The sequence below is a fragment of the Gracilinanus agilis genome, chromosome 3, assembly GCF_016433145.1.
Source record: "Gracilinanus agilis isolate LMUSP501 chromosome 3, AgileGrace, whole genome shotgun sequence".
NCBI lineage: Eukaryota > Metazoa > Chordata > Mammalia > Didelphimorphia > Didelphidae > Gracilinanus > Gracilinanus agilis.
In genome coordinates, this window is record NC_058132.1 from 265,707,346 (window position 1) to 265,729,411 (window position 22,066).

The window sequence follows — 22,066 nt, forward strand, 5'->3', positions numbered from 1 at the left end:
TATGGTACATATGAATAATAGGATACTCTCACAGTAAATGATAAACAATTTCCTGCCCTGCAAGCCTCACTTCATTTTGGCACAAATCAAGTTATTGGAGTTAAATTATGCCTTACATAGCTTCTCAAAATCAGCTAATATAGCAAAAATATAGTTTAGGATTCTGGATTAATATAAATGTAATCTCTTGCCTACTCATAAAGGAGAATATTTTCCTTCAAAGCATTTATAGAGACTATAAGGGTAGGAACCAAGTTCCATCTTGCTTCCAGATTTTCATCCTTTTTCCTGAGCTTTTTGATAAGAAACAGTGATAAAAAAACTCTTGGTTTATGACTTATTGGAACAAATGAATATGCAATCAAAGATTTTCATATAAAACTATATGACTGTCCAAAATCATAGAGGAAGTGTGGCCCAATCTAAGGATTGGTCTTGGAATCAGGTAAACATGGGTTCTAATCCTACCTTTCACTTATATTGGCCAGGTAACGATGGGTGTTACCTCTCAGTGTCCCAGGTGACATTTTAAGACCGCTAATTCATTCAGTGGAGATTGGGGAATTCCCACAAAAGCAACTATTCTCTAAATAAGTGAAATTTTAATTAGAATAGCCCTCCCCACATACCCCCCCCCCAAAAAATCAACTTCTTGCTTTTACCTACTCCATCCCATTCTATTTAAGCCTAATTAGGAAAAGGATTAGCTATTCACTTATAACTGGATCAAGTTAAATAAAGGAAATGTACAAGCAAAACAACAACTTGATCCTTCTTCCTTAAGGCAAGAAATATATCTTACCTTTGAGAATTGTGCTCTGAAGTTTCCCCCAGTCCACAAGGATTTTAAGATTTTAATACTGTTTATAAAGGGCAGCAAGGTAGTACAGTGGTAGGGAGCCAGGCCTGGAGTTGGGAGGTCCTCGGTTCAAATCTCAGACACTTACTCATTGTGTGACCCTGGGCACGTTACTTATTTCCTATTGCTTAGCCCTTGCTACTCTTCAATTTTGGAATTGATGCTAAGAATATAAAGGTCTAAAAAATACCATATACAGATTCCTATAAAAGTCATTTGATTGAGCAGGTGTTTGAAATAATTTTGAGTATGAAAAATCCTAGGCAGCAATTTATGGTTTTGGGTAAACTTATAAAAAAAATGATGGTCTCTCTGATACAAGTCAAGAAAAGTCCAGAAAAACAGTTATAAATAGTTCATATCACCATCTAAGGTTTACAAAGCACTTTACAGATATTATCTCATTTACTCCTCACAATCATATGGTAGGTCTTTGTAAGGTTACAGGTGAGGAAAAGGAAGCTAATAAAAGTAAAAGTATCTAAGAAAGAATATGAACCCAGGTCTTCCTAACTCCAAGTCATGTTCCCTAGCTTCCTATATATACAGGATAGAGAAAGAGCCTAGACCCGTGATGGTGAACCTATTGCATGAATGCCAAAGATGGCACACAGAGACCTCTCTGTGGGCACATACCACATCACTCGCCAGAGTTAGTTACTAGAAAGACAGAGGGACTCTGGCTGAGCTGCTTCCTTCGCCTCTCTACCATGCCTCCTTGCACCTTTGTCCAGCAGCTCAATGGAAGTAGTTACTTCTTTACTCTGAGTGGGGTGCTAGTGCCATTCCCTTCCCTTTCTCCCTCCTCTGTATGAGTAAGGGAGGAGGTGGCTCAGCACTCAATCTGATGGGTAAAGGCACCAAATATGTTCTCTAAAAGGTTCACCATTACTGGCTTAGACAATAGATTCAGGACCTAGGTCAAGTCCTGCCTCTGATAGATACTGTATAACCCTAGACAAGTCACTTAACTTCTCAAGCAACTCAAGTCTTAAGACTATAAACTTCAAAGAAGATGCTGATGCTATTCATGGAAAGAGTTTCCTCACTTGAGAGCTTCCCACACCAATGAGATCATTGTTATTCTCTCCTCTGAGTGTTATTTCAAGGCAAGTCTGCTATCTTTAAAGATATATCTGTTTTGGAGTAGCTCAGCAACTCAGTGGGGAAAGAGCCAGGTCTGGAGATGGGAGGTCCTAGGTTCAAATCTGGCCTCAGTCACTTCCTGGCTGTGTGACCCTGGACATGTCACTTAATCCCAATTGCCTACTCTTTACCATTCTTCTGCCTTGGAATAGATATTGATACTTAGTATCAATTCTAAGATAGAAGGCAAGGGTTAAAAAAAGATATACGTATGTTGACATTATTATAACATGATCTTTAAAAGAAAGTTCATAATAGTAACAATAATAGCATTTGCATAGCACTTTTAGATTTGCAGAGTGTTTTTTAAATACTGTCTCATTTGATCCCCACAATGACCCTGGGAAATAGATGCTATTAGTATTCCCATTTTACAATGAAGAAACTGAGGCTGAAATGATTAAATTACTTGCCCACAGTCACACAGCTAATAAGCTAGACAGGGACTAAGTCTAGATTTGAACTGATGTCTTCCTGAGCACTCTATTCACTTAGCAACCTAGCTACCTTTAGATAAGGTTCAACTTTAACAAATTTAAAATCTCATATTAAGTTCAATTCAATAGGTATTTGGTATTATCAAATGGGGTTCATAAACTGGGATCCACAGACTTGAGTCTATGTATGGATAAATTTCAGAAGGTCTATGAAATTGGATGGAAAAATATAATTACATCTTTATTTTCACTAGCCTCTGACTGAAATGTAGCATTTCCTTCAATTATGGAGCTAGACAATGAATATTTTTCTGAGAAAAGGTCCATGACAAAAAGAAAGAAAGGCTAAATACAGCCGAGCTAATCACAAGGCACCATGTTCAGCTCTAGGGGTCCAAACATGAAAATGAAAAACAATCTATACTCAGTAGAAGGATATACAGTTGAAATTCCAAATTTGAGTAGAAAAGGCTTAGTTACATTTTAAAATGTCATGATTAATTTTTCACAACTACTGAGGGCTCCTGGTGTGCTGTGGATATAATTTAGAAAGACATCCTTAACCTTGAGAAGGTTATTCAGTTCTCAACTTGAGGACTGGCACTAACTTCTTTTTAGACTGGCCAGTCCTTTTTGTTTCTCCTATTTCTATGAGTTCATCCCACTTTCCCTCCTTTAGGGCTCATGAGCACCATCACAACAGAATGAGCTAGAAAAAGTAAAGGAAGTGAAATATTCTCAGGTCAATCCAATTTTCCAAAGCCAAATCAAACTACCAATATTTATGGGGCAGCCATTTGTATGCAGCTGGGGCAATAGGAAGCTAGGTGGCATAACTGATAGAGTACTAAGTCTGGAGGCAAAAGTTCAAATCTAGCCTCAGACACACTTACTTGCTGTGTAATCCTGGACAAGTCACTTAATGTTGTTGGTCACAGTTACTCATCTGTAAAATGAGCTAGAGAAGGAAATGACGAACCAATTCAGGATCTTTACCAAGAAAACTCCAAATGGGGTCATAAAATATAATCACAATTGAACAACAAAATCCGTATGCAGTGCTGTCTTGGGTTCTTTGGTATTCCTCATTTTTGTTTCAAATTTTCTTTTAGGAGAAAGTTGAAATTATTGGTTAAGATGCAACTTGGAGAATGTCAGATTTCTTTCTTTTGGGGGGTGCTTCCCCTCACATATCCACAAATGATGAAGTTGGTCATATGTCAAAGGAAATAAAATAGATATTCATAAATGGATGCATACCTAGTTATACTTTTTATTGATTTGTTTGTTACATTAAAATTCCCAGATAATTCCCTCCCTTCCTCCCATTAGAGAAAGCATCATTTGACAAAAAGATATATGTATATTTATAAAACTATGTCTTGCTTGTTTCTATTTATCAGTTCTTTCTCTGGAGGTAGAAACACACATGTCACTCTTTAAGCAATAAGTCTGTTGCTGTATATAATGTTCTCTTGGTTCTACTCGTCTCACTCTTCATAATTTCATGTAGGTCTTTATGTTTTGTTTTGTTTTTTATTGACCTGCTCATCATTTCTCATGGAACAGGAAATACTTGTTGGTGATTGTCTTTTATTATTGGTGAGGGTGCCCTAGTGCACACTTCACTCTCTGACCTTTGCCGTAATCATGAGAAATGAGAGTATGGAAAGGGCAGGATCTATATGGGGTAAAAGCCAGAAGCATTGAATAGAATGAAGGGATGATAACGGTAATCCTTCATCGTTTTAAATCACTTACCTGTGAGTTTAACTAGGGGTTGTTGTCCCTGTGTGTATCTTATAGATAATGGGCACTGTGACTGTGGAGAATGTATCTGCAACAGTGGATGGACTGGTGAATACTGTAACTGCACAACCAGCACTGACTCCTGCATTTCCGAAGACGGCACACTTTGCAGTGGACGGGGAAATTGTACCTGTGGGAAATGTGTGTGCACCAACCCAGGGGCCTCAGGCCCTAGGTGTGAACAATGCCCTACCTGTGGTGACCCCTGTAATTCTAAACGGTAATATTCTGAGGGCCCTGACTTTAATTGTTATTGTCGTGGATTGGCTTCATGTGGTGCTGAAGTTGCATCGAGATTTCAACAAATTAGACCCATTTGTTTTCCCTAAAATCTGGTGGTTCACTGAATTTATTTTATCATACATGTAAAATCTCTATAAGATTTTTTGCCATCTCAGGGAATGGGGAGGAGATGGAGAAAGAGAGGAAGGGTGAAAATTTGGTTCAAACTTAAAAAAAAAAAGGTTAAAAATTGTTTTTTTTCCCTATAATTGAGGAAAAAAATGAAAAGAAAGTTAAGTGAAATGCAGGTGCCCAGCATGCCCCTGTGATCCCAAGCTTGAGCTTTTTGCCTTTCACTTTCCTCCTCCTCTGTCTTGATTGTCATGGACCACAATGTTCTGTTTCTGCTTGGGGCTCACATGGGGAAGTTGAGCTGATGTCCCACACTGATAACATCAGATTCCTTCTGGCTACAATACTAGCCACACATAAGGAAGGCCCCAGAGACAGGCTGACAACACCCTCATGCAGCCAATACCTTTTGGAGCCAAACAGACAAGCTTCTTCCTTATCATGACTTTCTATAGCCCGACCTTTGTGATTCTCTTCTATCTATAGGAGCACCGCGGCTAAAGAGAGCGTCCCTGACAATACCCCTGTTCCACTGGCCACACACACTGTTTAGGGTCTTTCTCAGGCAGTCATTTCACACAGCCTTAACCCTGTGTCCCTGTGTACTCTCTCACACCATATGAACAAACAAAGCTCATCCTCCTGTCCTCCAGCCAGAGGATGGTTTCTTGGCTTGCCAGCCAGCCAGCTTTTTAATAGGGTCAGGATAAAATTCATGGGTCAAATCAAACACGTTTCCACAGCTTACACAAAGAAAGAGCCTGGTCTGCATTTGCCACATTTTACATAGTAAATATATTTATACAGCTCATATTTTCATTAACTCGGCAACCCCAAGTGGTGGCATTTGCATTTCTGATGTACACAGAGGGAGAATACCAATATTGACTCAGTGGCTACATATCACTCGTGTCAAAACTTCTCTGTCACCATGCCAAGGAAAACTTAAAAAAAATGCCTACAGATATGATTATAATGATTCCAAATGTCCTTAGAACCTCTGTTTGAGATTTTTTTCTATTCTCTAATTTCTTTTTTTTTTCCATTTTCATCTTCTCTTTAAATGTGATTTCATTTTAAATGTGATTCACGAAGTATGAAATGAACAATTAACATGGCTTGGAGACTGGGCTGGGGGTGTGTTTCTTAAGCAGTTTTCTAATCATAGTATCTTCAGACAAGTCAGGCCTGCTTTGTGCATACCTATTAGGAAAACTATAGCTGTTCAAGGTTACTTGGAAAACAATTTGTTAGTTTTGTTTTTAGTGAAAGATAAATAAAGGCTTTAAATATGCCCTTATTGTGTTAACAATTCTTAGAATGAATTTGATTCTCAACTTTGTCCTTGGAAATGCCCTTGATATATTTAGCTCTCTTTCTTTAAAAGGCCAACATTAATAATTTTGTTTAAGGCATCGGTCCGTGGCTAATTGGAGGCTGAAGAAAGACAATAGGTTTCAGGAAGTTTCAATGTGAGAGAGCCTTTTTGTTTTTGTTTCGATCAGAGGTTTTTATTCCCTTTCTTTTTGTTGTTATTGCCTTTTAATCCACAAAAATTCAAGAAATATTTAACTGGCTTTTACAGTGCATAAGGGACCATGTTAGCTCATGTAAGGCTGCATGCGGTAGTAAATAGAGTATTGGTTAAGAATCAGAATTATGGTCTTATCTCTGACTGTAGAACCTTGGACAAGAAATGCCTTTAGGACGGCATATAGTTAGTACAGTGGATAGAATGGTAGTCTTGGAGAAAGGAAGACTGGGGTTCAAATTCTTCCTCAGACACTTACTAAGCTGTGTGATCCTGGACAAGTCTGCCCCAGTTTTCTCATCTGCAAAATGGGGATGATAATAATAGCACCCATTCCCAGATTGTTGTAAGGATGAAATAATATTACATGTAGAGCACTTCACAAACGACTGATAATATACTCCTCCAATCCTGAGTTTCTATGGCCCATGTAGAATATTTCATTAATTAAAGGATGAAGGATTCTTGCAAAAGAAGATCAAATGATTTTCCAACCCCAATTATATTTTAGTGACTGTACCTCCTCTCCTCTACTCAGGAAAAAAATAATAAAACATCTAACAAAGATTCCATTCTATTTGGCATTTGTACATAGAAAAACAAATAGTTCTTGGCAAGATTAGTGCGTAGACAACATAGACACCAGGACCCACTTGAATTTTTCCCTCCAAGGAAATTTACTTACAGTCATTGTAAGGCAAATCCATGGCAAGAACCCTTGGCTCAGCATCTTAGTAAAGCTCTACTGTGTGTGTGATATATACATGCATAAATGTATGTATTGTACACATGCATATGTGTATGTGTTTAGTAACCTTTATTCTGGTATTTTCAACTAATGTAAAATAATTTCTGTTTAATAATTTTTGTAGGAGCTGCATCGAATGTCATTTATCTTCTGATGACCGGTCCAATGGAGAATGTGTTGACAAATGTAAACTAGTTGATGCAACCATCAGTGATGAAGGTTTCTATTTTCTTTGAATTCATTATATAGATTTAAAGTGTTCTTAAGGGGCAAAAATGATGTTGTTTATAGATATTAGCTAAAGCCTTAAAAGGAGGGAGTATCTCCTATAGGGAATCAGAGGATCTGAATGGAATCTTGGCTCTGGGTAAACTTAAGCATTTGACCATTCTGGGTCTCAGTTTCCTCATCTGTAAAATAAGAGATCTAGCCTAAATAACTCTCTAAGTTCTCTTTGAGCTCTGAATCATAAAAAAATAGCACTAGAGCCAATATTTTAGGCCTTAGTTGCATTTTCTATGACCTGATCTAATTCATGCCGAGACCTCAGCACATTCACTTGGCTTTTAAAATTGAAAGGAAATGATGTGTTTAACCCCAGTATTCTGGTATGTCTGATGGTCTCACTGATGTTAAAGTCACAGTTAGCATAGTTCCAATTGGCATCAATTTTGTTGGCAAACACTAAGCTGCTTTTAATGGGAAATAGCAAATGCAGATGGGCAGCGGGATATGGTCTGAATTTTAGCCCGAAGTTCAGATAGCTTCCTCCTTTGTCTATTGACCTTGATTCAAGGTTACACAAAAGCAGGCCAACAGCACCAAAGACAAAGAGAGCGTGATGAATTCCCATGATCCTAGGCCATGAGGCACAGTTTCCAGACTTGGCAAGCCATTACTGCATACATTCATACAGCCTGTCCATCAGCCTCCCTTCTCATACTCTCTGCCTAATGGTGTCAAATAAAAAAAGTACATGTGACTACAAACTAAGGATCAAGAGAAATATAGAACTTGTATTTAGTCTAATTCTACTTAGAGTTTTCATTTGACATTTAAATACTTCTAAAAAGATTTTTTTAAGGCAGCGTTTTACTAAATATTTGGAGAGTCTTTGGGTTAGCTTGAAAGGCCATTACAAAATTTTATTTTTATCTTTTGTTTCATTGTGTTGCACAAGATAGGTGGGCCCAATCTATTTTGAAGGGAATACCCCCCACAAGATCCATTTCAGTATTTTTTTCTTTGGGAGAGGAAAAAAAAAGCAAGGTGATTGATTGTTCTTAGATGGAAAATTTGGGAGGATCTTATTTCTAATGGTAACAAATTCTATTTGCTAACATATTATTCAGTCTGAGTAGTTGCTGTGCTATAAACATGTTACAGACAGATGGGACCTGAGATTTATCTCATGCTAAAAGCAATCATTGAGCCAATAATTTATGGTAAAACCTATGAGCTAGATTCAAAAGAGAAACATCCATAGTTTCAGGCATGGACCTACCTGATAACACTGAAATTCTTTTGAAAATTATTTCCAGAATTTCTGAATCAACATTTCTTAGTGCAAAAAAATGAAGTCATCTAATTTTGGGTGGAGAAAAAAAAGGAAATTGCTTTTAGAATTAGTAATAACATACCAAAAAACCCTTCTCTTCTACTTTACTGGTGACTAAAGGGCAAATGTTTTAAACAATGGGAAAGGGTAAATGAGGAAGGATATTGTGGGCCTTACTTTAATATCAATGACAAAGCATGTGACTAGACCCAATAAAGGAGCTGTCTTGACTTTCTGCCTTGGAAACTGGTAAGGGAATATCAGTCTGCTCTTCAAGGTTCATTTCACAACAAACAATTGAGATACATTTTCTGGAAAATGAATGAAAATTTCAGGAAATGCACTACAAATTGCTTTCATTCAAGGCATTAGCAGTACAAGAAATGTAATGACTTGAGTGAAAAAGGTAGACTTGTGGCAAAAAAAAAAATCTAAATCATGGTAATGCAAACAAGTTATTTCCCTGTGTTTAAGATGTCACAAATCCTTCTGTTTGAGAGCAATATCCTTCTAAGTTGTCTGAGAGGGAAACTGTAAATCCAATTCAATTCAGGGCAACAAACACATTATTAAGCTCCTAAGGGAGATACAAGGCTTATATAAGCCTTCTTGGAATGTAGTTTTTATAACAAGGAGTGAATAATCTTCAAAAGAATTATTTTGGCTAATATAATTTCCATCTCATAAAGTAGAAATGATAACTGGATTTTTAAAGCACTTTGAAAATATGTCTGAATTTAAGGTAGATTTATTTATTAGCCTATGAATTGAGTGGCTCCTTTGTAGCATATTCCCCCTCTGAATATTTTTTTCAAGTTACAGGTACAATTATCTCAGAGTCAAAACAATATTATGGAAAGTGAGATGGATTTGGACTCAAAACTGGGTTCAGATCCTAAATCAGTCACATAGTTTTTGTGTATCCATGAATATGTCTGGACCTTTGTTTTCAGTTTAGTTCAATCATTTTTTAGCCCTGTCTGACTCATGACCCCATTTGAGGTTTTCTTAGCAAAGATACTGGAGTAGTTTGTCACTTCCTTCCCCAGTTTACAGGTAAGGAAATCGAGGCAAACAGAACTAAGTGATTTTCTCAGGATCACACAGCTAGCGAGTATCTGAGGTCAGATTTGAACTTAGGAAGATGAGTTGTTCTGACTTTAGACCTAACACTCTAACCACTTCACCACCCAGGTATATAATAGGATGGGGTTAAATTAGTTCCTCTTGAAATCTTTTCCAGCTCTACAGATATTGGGATCCACTTTGAAAATCAGTAGATGAGGGACAGCTAGGTGGCTCAGCGGACAGAGAGTAAGACCTGGAGCCTAGAGGTCCTGTATTCAAATGTGGCCTCAGACACTTTCTAGCTGTATGACCCTGGGCAAGTCACTTCACCCCAATTACATACCTTTTACTGCTTTTCTGACTTAGAATCAATACTTAGTATCAATTCTAAGACAGAAGATAAGGATTTTTTAAGGAAAAAAAAGGAAAGAAAGAAAGAAGAAAATAAGTAGAGAACATTTGAAAAGCTCAGATGGTCTTTTTCGCAACTCAGTTTCCCATCCCTTTACAGATAAGAAACTAAATTAAATCATCATTCTTAATAATTTGCCTGGCATGTGCTATTACTCACTCAGCCACTGGGCAAGTGTCTCTTTGCCATAGGCTGTAATAGTTTCAACCATAGTTAAGTCTGGATAATTGTGGCTTAAAGGTGTTGATTTATGCTTTACCAGAAGATAAATTCAATTTCAATCCCTTTAACATAATACTCGAGACCCTTGTAGAAATTCCAGATTTTAAAAGATTTTAGTAATCCTGCAATGCAGGGTTTTATACTCTTTCATCTATTACTTTCCACCCTCCCCCAAATATCTGCCCTCCAACCCATCTTTCACAGGCCTTTATTTTTTTTCTGATTCTCATTTGAGATCTCCTGAAGTTTTGTTTACACAATAACATTTAAAAGTGTTGCAGAGGGCTGCCACAGCTGTGGAAAGGACTGAAAACCATCGAACTACAAAAGAAAACAGTTACTAATTATGCAAATCCACAGCCTAGGCTAGCATCCTGAGTATCACATTCAATTACACCCATTTCTATGCCCAAACACTTGAACACACAGTCTAAAACTGGAGGAGTAACTTTAATGAAAAAGAGTCCTGGAATAATTAAAGCATTATCGGGAATAAGGACTCACAGGTCATATTACCAGTTCCATTAAAACTAAATGATCTTGACAAAGTAATTTAAGCCTCCCCTTGCTTCAGATTTTTCCATTTAAAAAACCTCCAACAAAACACAGGATTAATATCACTCTGCTGAAGGGAACTCTGATACCCAGTCCATGAAGCAATTTCGCATTTTTAGATGAAATATACTAAGAGGAACAGAATAGGGAAATAGTACGAAGACCCCCAGTTCGATGATGTGAGAAAGGGACTAGCTCGTCAGAAGGAACATATGACAAGAAAATGTCTTTATTTCTGAATGACTATGGATGGCTATTTAAAATTAGTGAAAAGTCTGAATTATGGAGTGCACACTTTAACAATCTTCAATTTTGTCAGCATTAATTATCCCACTGCCAATCAAGATGATAATCTTCTAACATTTAGTAGGAAGTCTTTTTTAACGCTTACCTTCTGTCTTAGAATCGGTGCAATGTATTGGTTTCAAGACAGAAAAGGGGTAACAGCTAGGCAATGGGGGTTACAAATAGCAAAGTAAATTAAATCATCACTCTTAATAATTTGCCTGGCATATGCTGTTACTCAGCCACTGGGCAAGCATCTCTTAATCATAGGTTGTGATAGTTTCAACCGTAGTTAAGTCAGGATAATTGTGACGAGGATCACATAGCTAGGAAGTTGTCTGAGGTCGGATTGAACCCAGGACTGCCTCAATCCACTGGGCCACCTAATTGTCCCAACATTTAGAAAGAAATAGAAAGTCTTTAAGAGTTGTAGAGGCTGGAGAAAATTCTCATGCTTTGATCAGTCTGGTAATAAGTCTCTCCTATTTTTAGCTAGATTGGTCCAAGGACACTTCTCTCACTAGAACCTTCCTGATAGTTTGGTGGCATTTGTCAAAGTTGGTTCTCCACAGTAGAACCTTTCAGAATCCAGGGTCAGCTCCACTTTATACCATGAGTGAAGCAATGGAGAATAGTCTTGATTTAATGCTGTAACTTTCAAGTATAGTCAATAGCTCCAATTAAATTAACAAGATATTCATTAGAAAAATCAGTCAACAAGCATTCATTAAACATTTGTGATGTGCCAGGTACTTTGCTACATGGTGGTGATACAAAGAAAGGCAAAAGGGTCTTAGATTCTGTTTTAATGACTATATAAAGTTTATAGTTAATATATTATTTATCCATAAATAAAGTTATTTTCAAAGTTTTGAAAAGTAATGTTTTATCTTAGTTTAAATAATTCCCTAGAAATCTTATTTTTACTTTGAATTTGCTTGGTAATTTTCTCATTATACCATGCTGAAAGCAAGAGTAATTAGAAAGAGCATTGACAGGAGGTTTTGCATTCAAATCCCACCTTTGATGTTTGCCACCTGTATGACCTAAGCTTTAGTTTCCTCATCTGTAAAATGGGGACATTGGACTCAATGGCTTCTGAGGTCCCATGCAATTCTAGAAGTATGGTTTTATCAAGTCCTTTAAGGAAAAAACAGTGACTGACATGCCCTGGCCCTGATAGAAAGGGGTTTTATATCTTCCAAAATGCAGTAGAAAATAATATTCATTTTTGCCAATGTAGAAAATTGTATGCAAAAAAGCATCCAAAATTATCAAAATGTAGTTATTTCTCTTTGGAATCTGAGACAAAAAAATCACATAAAAATGGCTGAATAAAAACTTTATCGACAAATCAATAAATGGGGTATTTTAGGAGTTGCCTAAAAGGTAACAAAAATATTGAAAACCTTCTGATGGGGCAATTGGTGACACAGTATATAGAGAGTCAGATCTAAAGTCAGTAGACCCTGAGTTCAAAACTGGCCTCAGGTCTTTCCTAGTTGTGAGACCCTAGACAAGTCACTTAGCTCCATCTTCTTAGTCCTTACCCTTATGCCTTACAGTTGATACTAGGACCAAAAGTAAGAGTTTAAAAGAAGAAAGAGCCTTCTGGCTTATGAGGGTCAATCTACTAGAAACAACTATCAAGCATAATGTTTCTAGGAGAAAATTCCTACATAGAAGCCATTGGTCTGGAATTTTTGGCTAGAAAGAAGTATATCCTGGGTCTCAAACCAATCATAATATTTCCTTTTCATCTTCGGTGCTAAAATTTTATACCTTCCTCTTGAATAAGCTCAGTCTGAAAGGTTCAGTATTTGGAAGAAGTTTGAGAAAAGCAGGATCAAATTCTCTTACAGAAATGTATTAAACGGAAGGCAACCTGTTGGCTCAGATTACTTTTTTATTCAGTGACCCTTGAATCATATGTTCCCACAATCCCCAAGCTTCTGTTATTAATTTGTGTTTACTATTGTGACAGTATATGCCATACATACAGTCTTCTAGAACTGCATTGTGGGATGAATAAATGGATAACCCTTTTCAAACCTTTTTCAAAGTATCAGTGTCAGTCTAATATGTGAATTATCTTCTCCGAAATATAATCTCAAAGAATTGCTTTCTTCCAGAAGCTCCCAGCCAAAGAGAACATACTGCTCACTCTTCGGTATAGTCAGAACTATTCTATTCCCCTGGCAGCTGGTGGCACCTGTCTTGGAAGTATTTTCAATGCATTGAGATTCAGAATATAGCAGATTGATAGGGGCATTTGATGGTCAGTGCTGATGGAATTTATCTGAAACCATTTCCTGAAACATGAGGAAAACTTAAAACTCATTTGGAGAGAAAGGAGTGGGATTGAAAATAGCATTAAAACTCTCCTATTCCTGGGACTTTTCTATTCCCACACTGCAATTACTGAAAACTCTCTTTTGTGCATTAATCTCATGCTCATCTATGCCATGTGTTGTTATTCTTCATCAATGTTGAAATTGTATTTGACCTAGTGGGTGGTTCCTTTCCCTGCAGATTTCTCAAAGGAAAATTCTGTTTCCTGTACTTTGCAAGGAGAAAATGACTGCCTTATTACATTCCTGATGACCACAGATAAAGAGGGAAGAACAGTCCTTCATAGCATAAACCAGAAAGGTAAATATCTAGAAATGTGTTGTCAGGGGTAGGAGATATTGTTTACAAAAGGTTAAAAGAACTTGGATCCATTTTTGGATCACTTGTAAAGAGAAACATTTCCAAATTTTGGATATAATGTGGTATTGAATTTATGCCTTCCAAAGAATGGAAAGACACTTATTCAAAGGTTTGAATATGTTTTCAAATGATGTCCTAATGAGAAGGCCTAACCAAGATTCAGTTCTCAGAAAAGATGCACAACACTGAAAGTTGGCTACAGGAACATAGGTTGAGGTAATGTGTTTGATGGTAGTGGAAACAGGGCGATGACACTAGGAAATGGATTGGCTTTATCCAAGAGCTTCACTAATGATACAGAAGATAGGTAAATTGGCATGGAGGTTCAAACCATATATTCTAAGAAATCTAATTCTTCAAGTTAGTGCTTTACCACTGAATGAGTGGTTTTATATCTATTCAATTTAATTCAATAAGAACCTACTATGTACTAGGCATTAGGAATAAGTGAACCATGAGTGAATGAATGAGCAAACAAAAAGCATTTATTAAGCATTTACTATTTGACAAACACTGTGCTAAATGTTCAGAAAAGCAAACCAATCCCTACTTTTGAGGACCTCATATTCTAATATGGCAAGTCAATACAAAAAAAAGGACTCATAAGCTAAGTGGACGGCAAAGCCTGGAGAACCATCAAGTTTCAGCAACACAGTGATGACGATGCCCAGGAATCCTTAAGAGTGTACCAACAGGTCCCCTGACAATACATGGGGATTTGGATGGTGCAGCAACAGGAAAGATAGTAAGGCCAGATAGGCACTCCTGAGAAAAAGACTAGGCTTAAACAGAAAATTTGAAGACCTAACACAAGACCAAAAGAAACCTAAAAAGGCAAATAAGAAAGAGAAATTTTAAGGGCCTCAAAAAGGGGTCAAACTGTATGTTTTCTTAAATGGCAAGGGGATATTTATAATTCTTTACAATTCTTAGTAGTAGTAAAGCAGTTAGGAGTATACTTAAACAGAGGGTGGAAAAGTAAGTTGATTAGGATGAAATGATATCCAAAAATAAAATCAAGGGGCAAAAAAGAGGATTGCATGAAAAGAAAAGGGAAGGGAGAGAGGGAATGAGGTAAATTATCTAACCTATAGAGGAGTGAAAAACTATTACAGTGGAAAGGAGGATAAGGGTGGCGACAGGCAATGCTTAAACTTTACTCTCATCATAACTGGCTCAGAGAGGGAATAACAACCATACTTATCAGGTTATAGAATCCTATCTAATCCTATAGAGAAGTATGAGGGTAAATAAGACAAGGGAAGGGGGTGGTAACAGGAGAGAGGGGGAAATGGGGGTGGGTGACGAAAAAAAGTAAGGCCAGATGGTCAGAAGAATTTGATAGGATAGGTCACAGGACTTAATAGCCCATACAGCATAGTGGTAAGATCCTCCATATTACTAGAAGGATTGTACTTGCTCATCCTAGGTGTGTGAATGGCCACGACCACCCTACAATAAGAGCAAGATCCATTAGGAAAGCAGAATGGGGTCACTGCAGTCTTTCTCATGAGGATAGTTGGGTCAGACCTAGTCAGAAGTGAAGAAAAAGGGAAGATTGATAGAAAGGCTGAGGGAAAGGATTTCCTCTAGCATCTTTTCCATTGGGTTGACTCCATCTACCAGAATGTGAATGGTGGATGAATGAAGGTAAGAGAGCTATGGAGATACCAAAAAAAAAAATGTGAAATAGTCTTGGCCTTTCAGGAACTTAAAGTCTGTGGGGAGGGGAAGAGGGAAAATATACAAAATGTATATGATGTTATTGGGTGGAGGGAGAGCTCTAACAACTGGGAAAGATCAGACAAAGAATTAAGTCTTGCAGGGTGATAGGGATTCCAAGAGGCTGAAGGGAAAAGAGAACAATGGAAGAGAAAGAATGTTGGGTTTCAATTCAGAAGACATGCTAAGAATCCTGGCTTAGTTGCCTTGACTGTGGCCACGGGAAAGTCATTTAGCATCTGTAGTTGTCTATTTTCTCATCTGAAAAATGAAGGGGTTTGAATAGATAATCCTCAAGTCCAAAGCAGAGAGAGGAAAAGTAAGAAGCATAGGTTTAATAATAATGATAATAGTTAACATTTATACAGCACCCATTATGTGGTAGGCACTGTGTTTAGAATATTATCTCATTTTATCCTCCCAATAATTCCAAGGTACATGCTATTATTATTTCCCTTTTACAGATAAAGAAACTGAAGCAGAGGTTAAGTGACTTGCTCAGGGTAACATAGTAAGTTCTGAGACAGGATTGGAAGTCAGGTCTTCCTGACTCCAAGCCGAGTGCTTTACCCACAGAGATGCCAGCTCTGCCTCTGGGTTTATCTATGTGACGCCAGGAAATTCACTTCTCTGTAAAATAGTATAGTCCAACTGTATATTCCCTGAGGATTATCTAGCCCTAACAATCTCTTTTTGTAGTCCAGATGAGGGAAATCTGCCCCAGAGAGGTGAAGGGACATCTCAAAAGTCCTACAAGTATTTGACAACAGAGCCAGAGCTAGAGTCCAGGTCAGTGGTTCAGTGTTCTTTCCCTGACACTTGCTGTCTCAGTCTTAATTTCCAAAAAAACAAACAAAAAAAAACCCAAAGGATAGAAAAGACTATTGTACACGTGCATTCTCTCTCTGTTTTTGTCTTTCTGTCTGTGGTTGTGTATCTCTGTCTCTAGCTCTGTCTTTATGTGTCTGTCTGTGACAGAGAACTCCTTGAGAGCAGGAACTGGCTTTTTTTGTGTTTGATTTGGGTTTTGCCTTTGTATCTAAGTGCTCCGCACAGTGGTTGACACATAGTAGGTACATAATAAATGGTTTGTTGATTTGATTTGACATGACTAAGTCTCTGTCTTTCTGTCTCTCCCTCTCTCTTTCAATTCATGTTTAGACTAAAATGTTTTCTTAAGATGTAGCTGTCATTGCCTTTGACTTCAGATATTTCAGAATAATGATTTCAGCTGTCCCAGCCCATTTTCCTGCACTGAAGAGCTTTCCTAATTCATATTCTGACTGCGGGTGCTTAGGTACAATTCTCACTGGGTTTTTATTACTATAGGCAGTTGCTATGGTGTCTTCCTCCCCAGTCATTACTTAAGTCAGGGATGTGGGGTTTGAGCAGGAAGCACACATGTTCTCAATAGCACACAGACCTGCTGCTTACTTCAATGTGGTGTCACTAACCTATTAAATACAGCCCTATTTCATTATTTTTGCCGGAATGCAATCTTTAGATCTTCAATACATACCCAAACCTTTTCATTAGGTCCCTTACTTAATTCTTTATAATCCCCTTATAAGGCATTTACTGGCAACATGAATCTCCTGGCTGGAGAACAAAAGCACACAGCCCAGGCATCATGCTGTTAGGGGGTCATTAGGCCCACCCAGATTCAAAACTGCTATAGATCTTTTTTCATATAAGCAGCATGACATATTCCTCTTATATGTATGACTCTACTCATTAAATCCCTACAATACCGCCAAACTGAACTCTTTTCTGGCCCCATTCTCATTTTCCACATGCTTTCTCTATGTCTTTGCTTGTGTCATCTCCAGTGCATGGAGTGGACTCCACCCATCTTACAATCTCTTCCTTTTGACATCCCTCTTTTTGTTTGGAGTCCCTTCAAAGGTCCCCTCCTCCAAGAATCCTTCCTTCAGCCTCCCAAGGAAAAATTCTATCTCTTCACTGAAATCACTACTATGATTTGTTTACCCATCATACTCTTCCTTGAATTGTAGTCACTGTGTATGCAAATTTCATTTTCCCTAAGTTATCCAGGGAGCTCTGTGACAGCAGGAAATTTAGAAAATCTCTCTTTATATTTCCAAAACCCCATACTTACCTCTGCCTGAAGTAACCCAGTGCCCCACTCTATCTCAAACTATGGTGTCCATTCCTGACATTAGTTGGGGATCATCTTCCCTACCATTTATCTCTAAGATCCATGGTTTTGCTTGCCAGATCCTAATACTACCTGACCTTTCCAACAATAAAGTCAAACCTTCTTTTCTTTTTCTTTTTTTACATTTATTTATTTTTTCCATATTGGTTCGTTTTTGTGAGTAATCTTATAAAACCCAAACCCCAAAACATAATCCCAAATAAACAATTGAAAAATTGTATGCCTTCATCTGCACTCTGACTCCAACAGTTCTTTCTCTGAAAGGGGATAGCATGATTTGTCCTAAATCCTTCAGAATTGTCCTAGATCTTTGTATTGCTGAGAATAGCTATCTGTCACATTCAATCATTCCCCAATATTGCTGTTACTATTTATAATGTTTTCCTGGTTCTGCTTATTTCATTCTGCATCAGTTCATATAGGTCTTTCCAGCTCTTTCTAAAATCATCCTGTGTATCATTCCTTATAGCACAGGAGTCTTCCATCACCATCATATACCACAATTTGTTCAGCCATTCCCCAATTAATGGACATCCCTTCAATTTCCAATTCTTTGCCATCACAAAAATAGCAGCTATAAATTTTTTGTACAAGTAGGTCTTTTTGCCTCTTTAAAAAATCTCTTTGGGATATAGACCTAATAGGGGTATTAATAGATCAAAGGGTAGGCACAATTTTGTTGCCCTTTGGGTACAGTTCCAAATTGTCCTCTAGAATGGTTGGATCAGTTCACAGCTCCACCAGCAATGCATGAGTATCACAATTTTGCCACACCCCTATTTTTCTTTTTTAAAACAACTTTCTTATAATAGTCATTTATTTTTTGTCCTTCCCAACATCCTCAGCTGGGAGGAGGGGGAAAAAGTCTTTGTCACCAATATGAATAGTCAAGTAAAACAAATTCCTGTATTGGCCACATCCAAAAATATATGTCTCATTCTGCAATTTAGTCCTACAAATTTAGCCTGTCTCTGCCAAGTATGAGTAATATTCTTCACCGTATATCCTCTGGAATCATCATTGATTATTGTACTGATCAGAGTTCTTAAAACTTACAAAAATTGTTCATTTCTTCAATAATATAAATTATTCCATATGTGTTGTCTTAGGCAATTAGAATATGAGCTTGTCAAGGTCATGGACTGTCTCACTTTTCTGTTTCTATACCTAGCACATAGTACAATTTTTGACACATATTAAGCACTTAAATGCTTTTTCATCCATTAACAAGTATTTGTTTATGAACTGATCAAGAAGTTTAAATAAATATAACTGGTTTTGTCTGTAGATATCATGTTGTTCTTTTTTTGTAGAGATCTGCAGATCATTTTTGTGGCTATTTATCACATATTTTCATAAAAGGAAAACAGGGGTTTAATTACAATGTTTTATTAAGAAATGTATACTATCTCCAGGGCATACTGTGAGAATTACTGCTTACTCTGCCATCAATACTAGTTGAATAATAGAAGGAAAGAGCTGTATGAATTTTAAATTATCCTTGATATCATCAGTAGAGCTAGAGTAATATTTAGCCTATATTCATATACATGGCACTCTGTTTTGGGAAAACAGAATACAATTTGAAAACTATGATCCTTTTTCTGATTACCAAAGAAAGTGGTATGATGTGAAGACTCCTGGATTAGGCAGCAGGACTCGGGTTCTTCTACGGCATAAATAACTGAAGGATTCACTTCATTGATCTGGACTCTCGCTCTCTTTCCTTATCTGTAAAATGAGGGAATAAAGTAGGTGGGTGATCCTAGCCCTAAGATACTATGAATATTCCAGAAAAAAATATTTAGAGGAAATGTCATGTTTGAATTTTTGTCCTATCCAAGGAATTAGTTATAAAATGAACGTGTTGGACTAAAAGGACTCCAAGTTTCATTCCAACTCTAAATTTGTGATCCTAGATTTTTGCATGGTAAAAGAAAATTGAGAATGAATGAAAAGTGAATACTTACTGTTTACTTCTTCATTTTTCTTTAGGATTTCACATTTTTATTTTAGCCTATGAACCATGTTACACTTACCATTCATTTTCTATGTGCATTGCCAATAGGCAACTGAGAATTCAAGTAATAATGCATCAACCATCTAGGAAATATTCAAATTGTTTACATATGTAAAATCTTTCTTCTCTCCTATTTATCTTATTTTAAAAATAGAGGGATGTACTCCCCCAAATTAATTACTCATTTAAAAATTCTTTAAACTAAAACAGAGAAAGGTTGAGCCTCAATACTTCCCCCTTTATGAAAAATATAATTGGAAAACCTATGTGGAAATCCTTTTCTTCCATCAGTGAGGGAAATACATTAGCTATATTCTAAATATGACTTGCTTTGTTTCCACAGATTGTCCAGAGCCTCCCAATATTCTGATGATAATGTTGGGAGTATCTCTTGCCATTCTTCTTATTGGGATTGTCCTCCTTTGCATATGGAAGCTGTTAGTATTATTTCATGACCGTAAAGAAGTTGCCAAATTTGAAGCTGAAAGATCAAAGGCCAAATGGCAAATGGTAGGTGACTTGACATAGAAGCTGATAACAGTTCATTGGGAACATACTGACAATGTCCTTTTGTTTGTTTGTCAATGAAAGAAGACCTGTGGGAAATGGGAGTAGTGGGGAAATCCCCCATCCTACAGCTCACTCAGGGTTTTTCTACTACCTTAAGAAAGGCAGAATCCCTTACTTCTTTCCAATCCTTTGTAACTAGCTGCACTTCCCGAAGAAAATCCAATGTATATCTCTCATGGTTGTTGTACTACTGTAGAGGGAATGAGAAATACCATCCCCTTGAGTTGCTTGACTGTGGCTAGCTGACTCCCATGTTTTATGTTTATTTTTTGGATTCTTCTGAGAGTCTCAGGAAATCCTTAGGGAGTGGAGGCCCTCCTCTGTGTAGGAATCTCTGAATTACCAAGGGCTTACCCCAGGACTCAGAGCTTCATTTGATGCAGCACAGAAGCTATTTCTAAGTGTTTCCACAAAGGGGCTATATTATAGCAAGTGTAATCATGTGCATAAATGGCATCACGGTTCACACCATTCTCCATGGAAATGCCTCCCTATTTCTCATAATATGCAACAATGACATGTTAGTTTTAAAAAAAGCCTTTTTGATATGTTATAGCAACATGATATAAACAGCTACCTGAAAATCTATCAACTTTGAAAAAAAAAGTACATGACATTTAGGTGACTACACTTTCCAGCAGAAAAGCATCTAGCAGAACTCGATTTTGGCTTATTGCTCTTACAATTTCCTTATGATACCTAATTAGTTCTCTGGAGACACATGAAAATAATCTCATGGCTTTAATTTCCTGTCATTACCATAATATTACATCTATGTATCTAATAGCAATTAATTTATGTGTGTGTGTATGTGTTGGGGGGAATATCAAAGCACATACTTTGCCACTGCAGTTGGTTTATTAAGGCAAACGGTCCTTTATCCTACAGATTTGTTTCTCACCTTAATTCTACCTCCTGATACTTTTGGATCTACCTTTAATATGTCAAGAGAATGGGATTTCCTTTTATTAGATAAATATAATATGGAGAAAGGACATGTTTATGGCATGACTATTTTAAGGAATCATTTCAAACCAATGTCATCGTAATACAGGACAATGAAATTTGTCCAATATTTTGAACTCCAGATAAAATGTCCCCAGTGGGACAAAATGGAGCTATGGATTACCTGGCATTGGTTACAAGGAGAAGCATGTGAGAGAATGTGAATTAGTCCTTTACCACCCCTAGAAAAACAGTGCAAAGCACATTCACCTCCTCCATGTATTTTTTTGTTGTTTTTTTTTTCAAACAAGGCCTGTGAATCAATCGGCTTAAGAAATTCCCTCTGACAATGCAGATAAACAGGTACTTAGCAATTTAAAGTATTTATGAGTTAATCTGGGTTTTTGAGAGGTTAGATGTTTTACCCAAAGTCACATAGCCAAATGTCAGAGGTGGGATTTAAACCAATATTGTCCCACCTTTGAGTTAGACTTGCCTCTCACCTACTCATCTTTTGACACCAACAATAATACATTATCCCTAGTGTTTTTGGTCTTTTTAAAAGGCTTTTGTAGTATTGGAGCAGTTTTTTGTTTGGTTTTTGTTTTTATCCAGACCTGTGATTTCATCAGTGTACAAAATTCCCAGTGAAGGAAAGGAATCTATCGACAATTGTAGATTGTAAATGTTCTGCAACTTATCTAAGACTGTTTCCCTCCAAATACAAATTCTTCTAAAAACACAATTTGAAAAGATAAAAGAAAAAGTCATTAAATTCCTTTTGGTCGAAAAACTTTTCTTTTTGCTCAGATGCTTCGTTTTTGCCATCATTGTGGCCTAAATTATTTCTGGACCAGTATACATTTTCTTGGGATGGTAGGTAGGATCAACAACAAAACTTCATTGACTTCACAACTTTCCTGACCGTCCCTTT

At 37.1% G+C, this 22,066-nt stretch overlaps 1 protein-coding gene across 4 annotated transcripts in view; it reads left to right on the plus strand.

Annotated features, from left to right (window-relative positions):
* Positions 1-22,066, plus strand: part of ITGB6 (integrin subunit beta 6) — a 94,423-nt gene that overhangs the window by 63,617 nt on the left and 8,740 nt on the right. For 3 of the 4 annotated variants that reach the window (XM_044669839.1, XM_044669840.1, XM_044669842.1), the window contains 4 exons: positions 4,249-4,471; positions 7,009-7,103; positions 13,517-13,636; positions 19,961-20,127. In XM_044669839.1, the coding sequence (XP_044525774.1) occupies positions 4,249-4,471; positions 7,009-7,103; positions 13,517-13,636; positions 19,961-20,127 (605 nt within the window). The remainder of the gene's footprint in view (positions 1-4,248; positions 4,472-7,008; positions 7,104-13,516; positions 13,637-19,960; positions 20,128-22,066) is intronic. The other variant, XM_044669841.1, reaches the window with a different exon arrangement.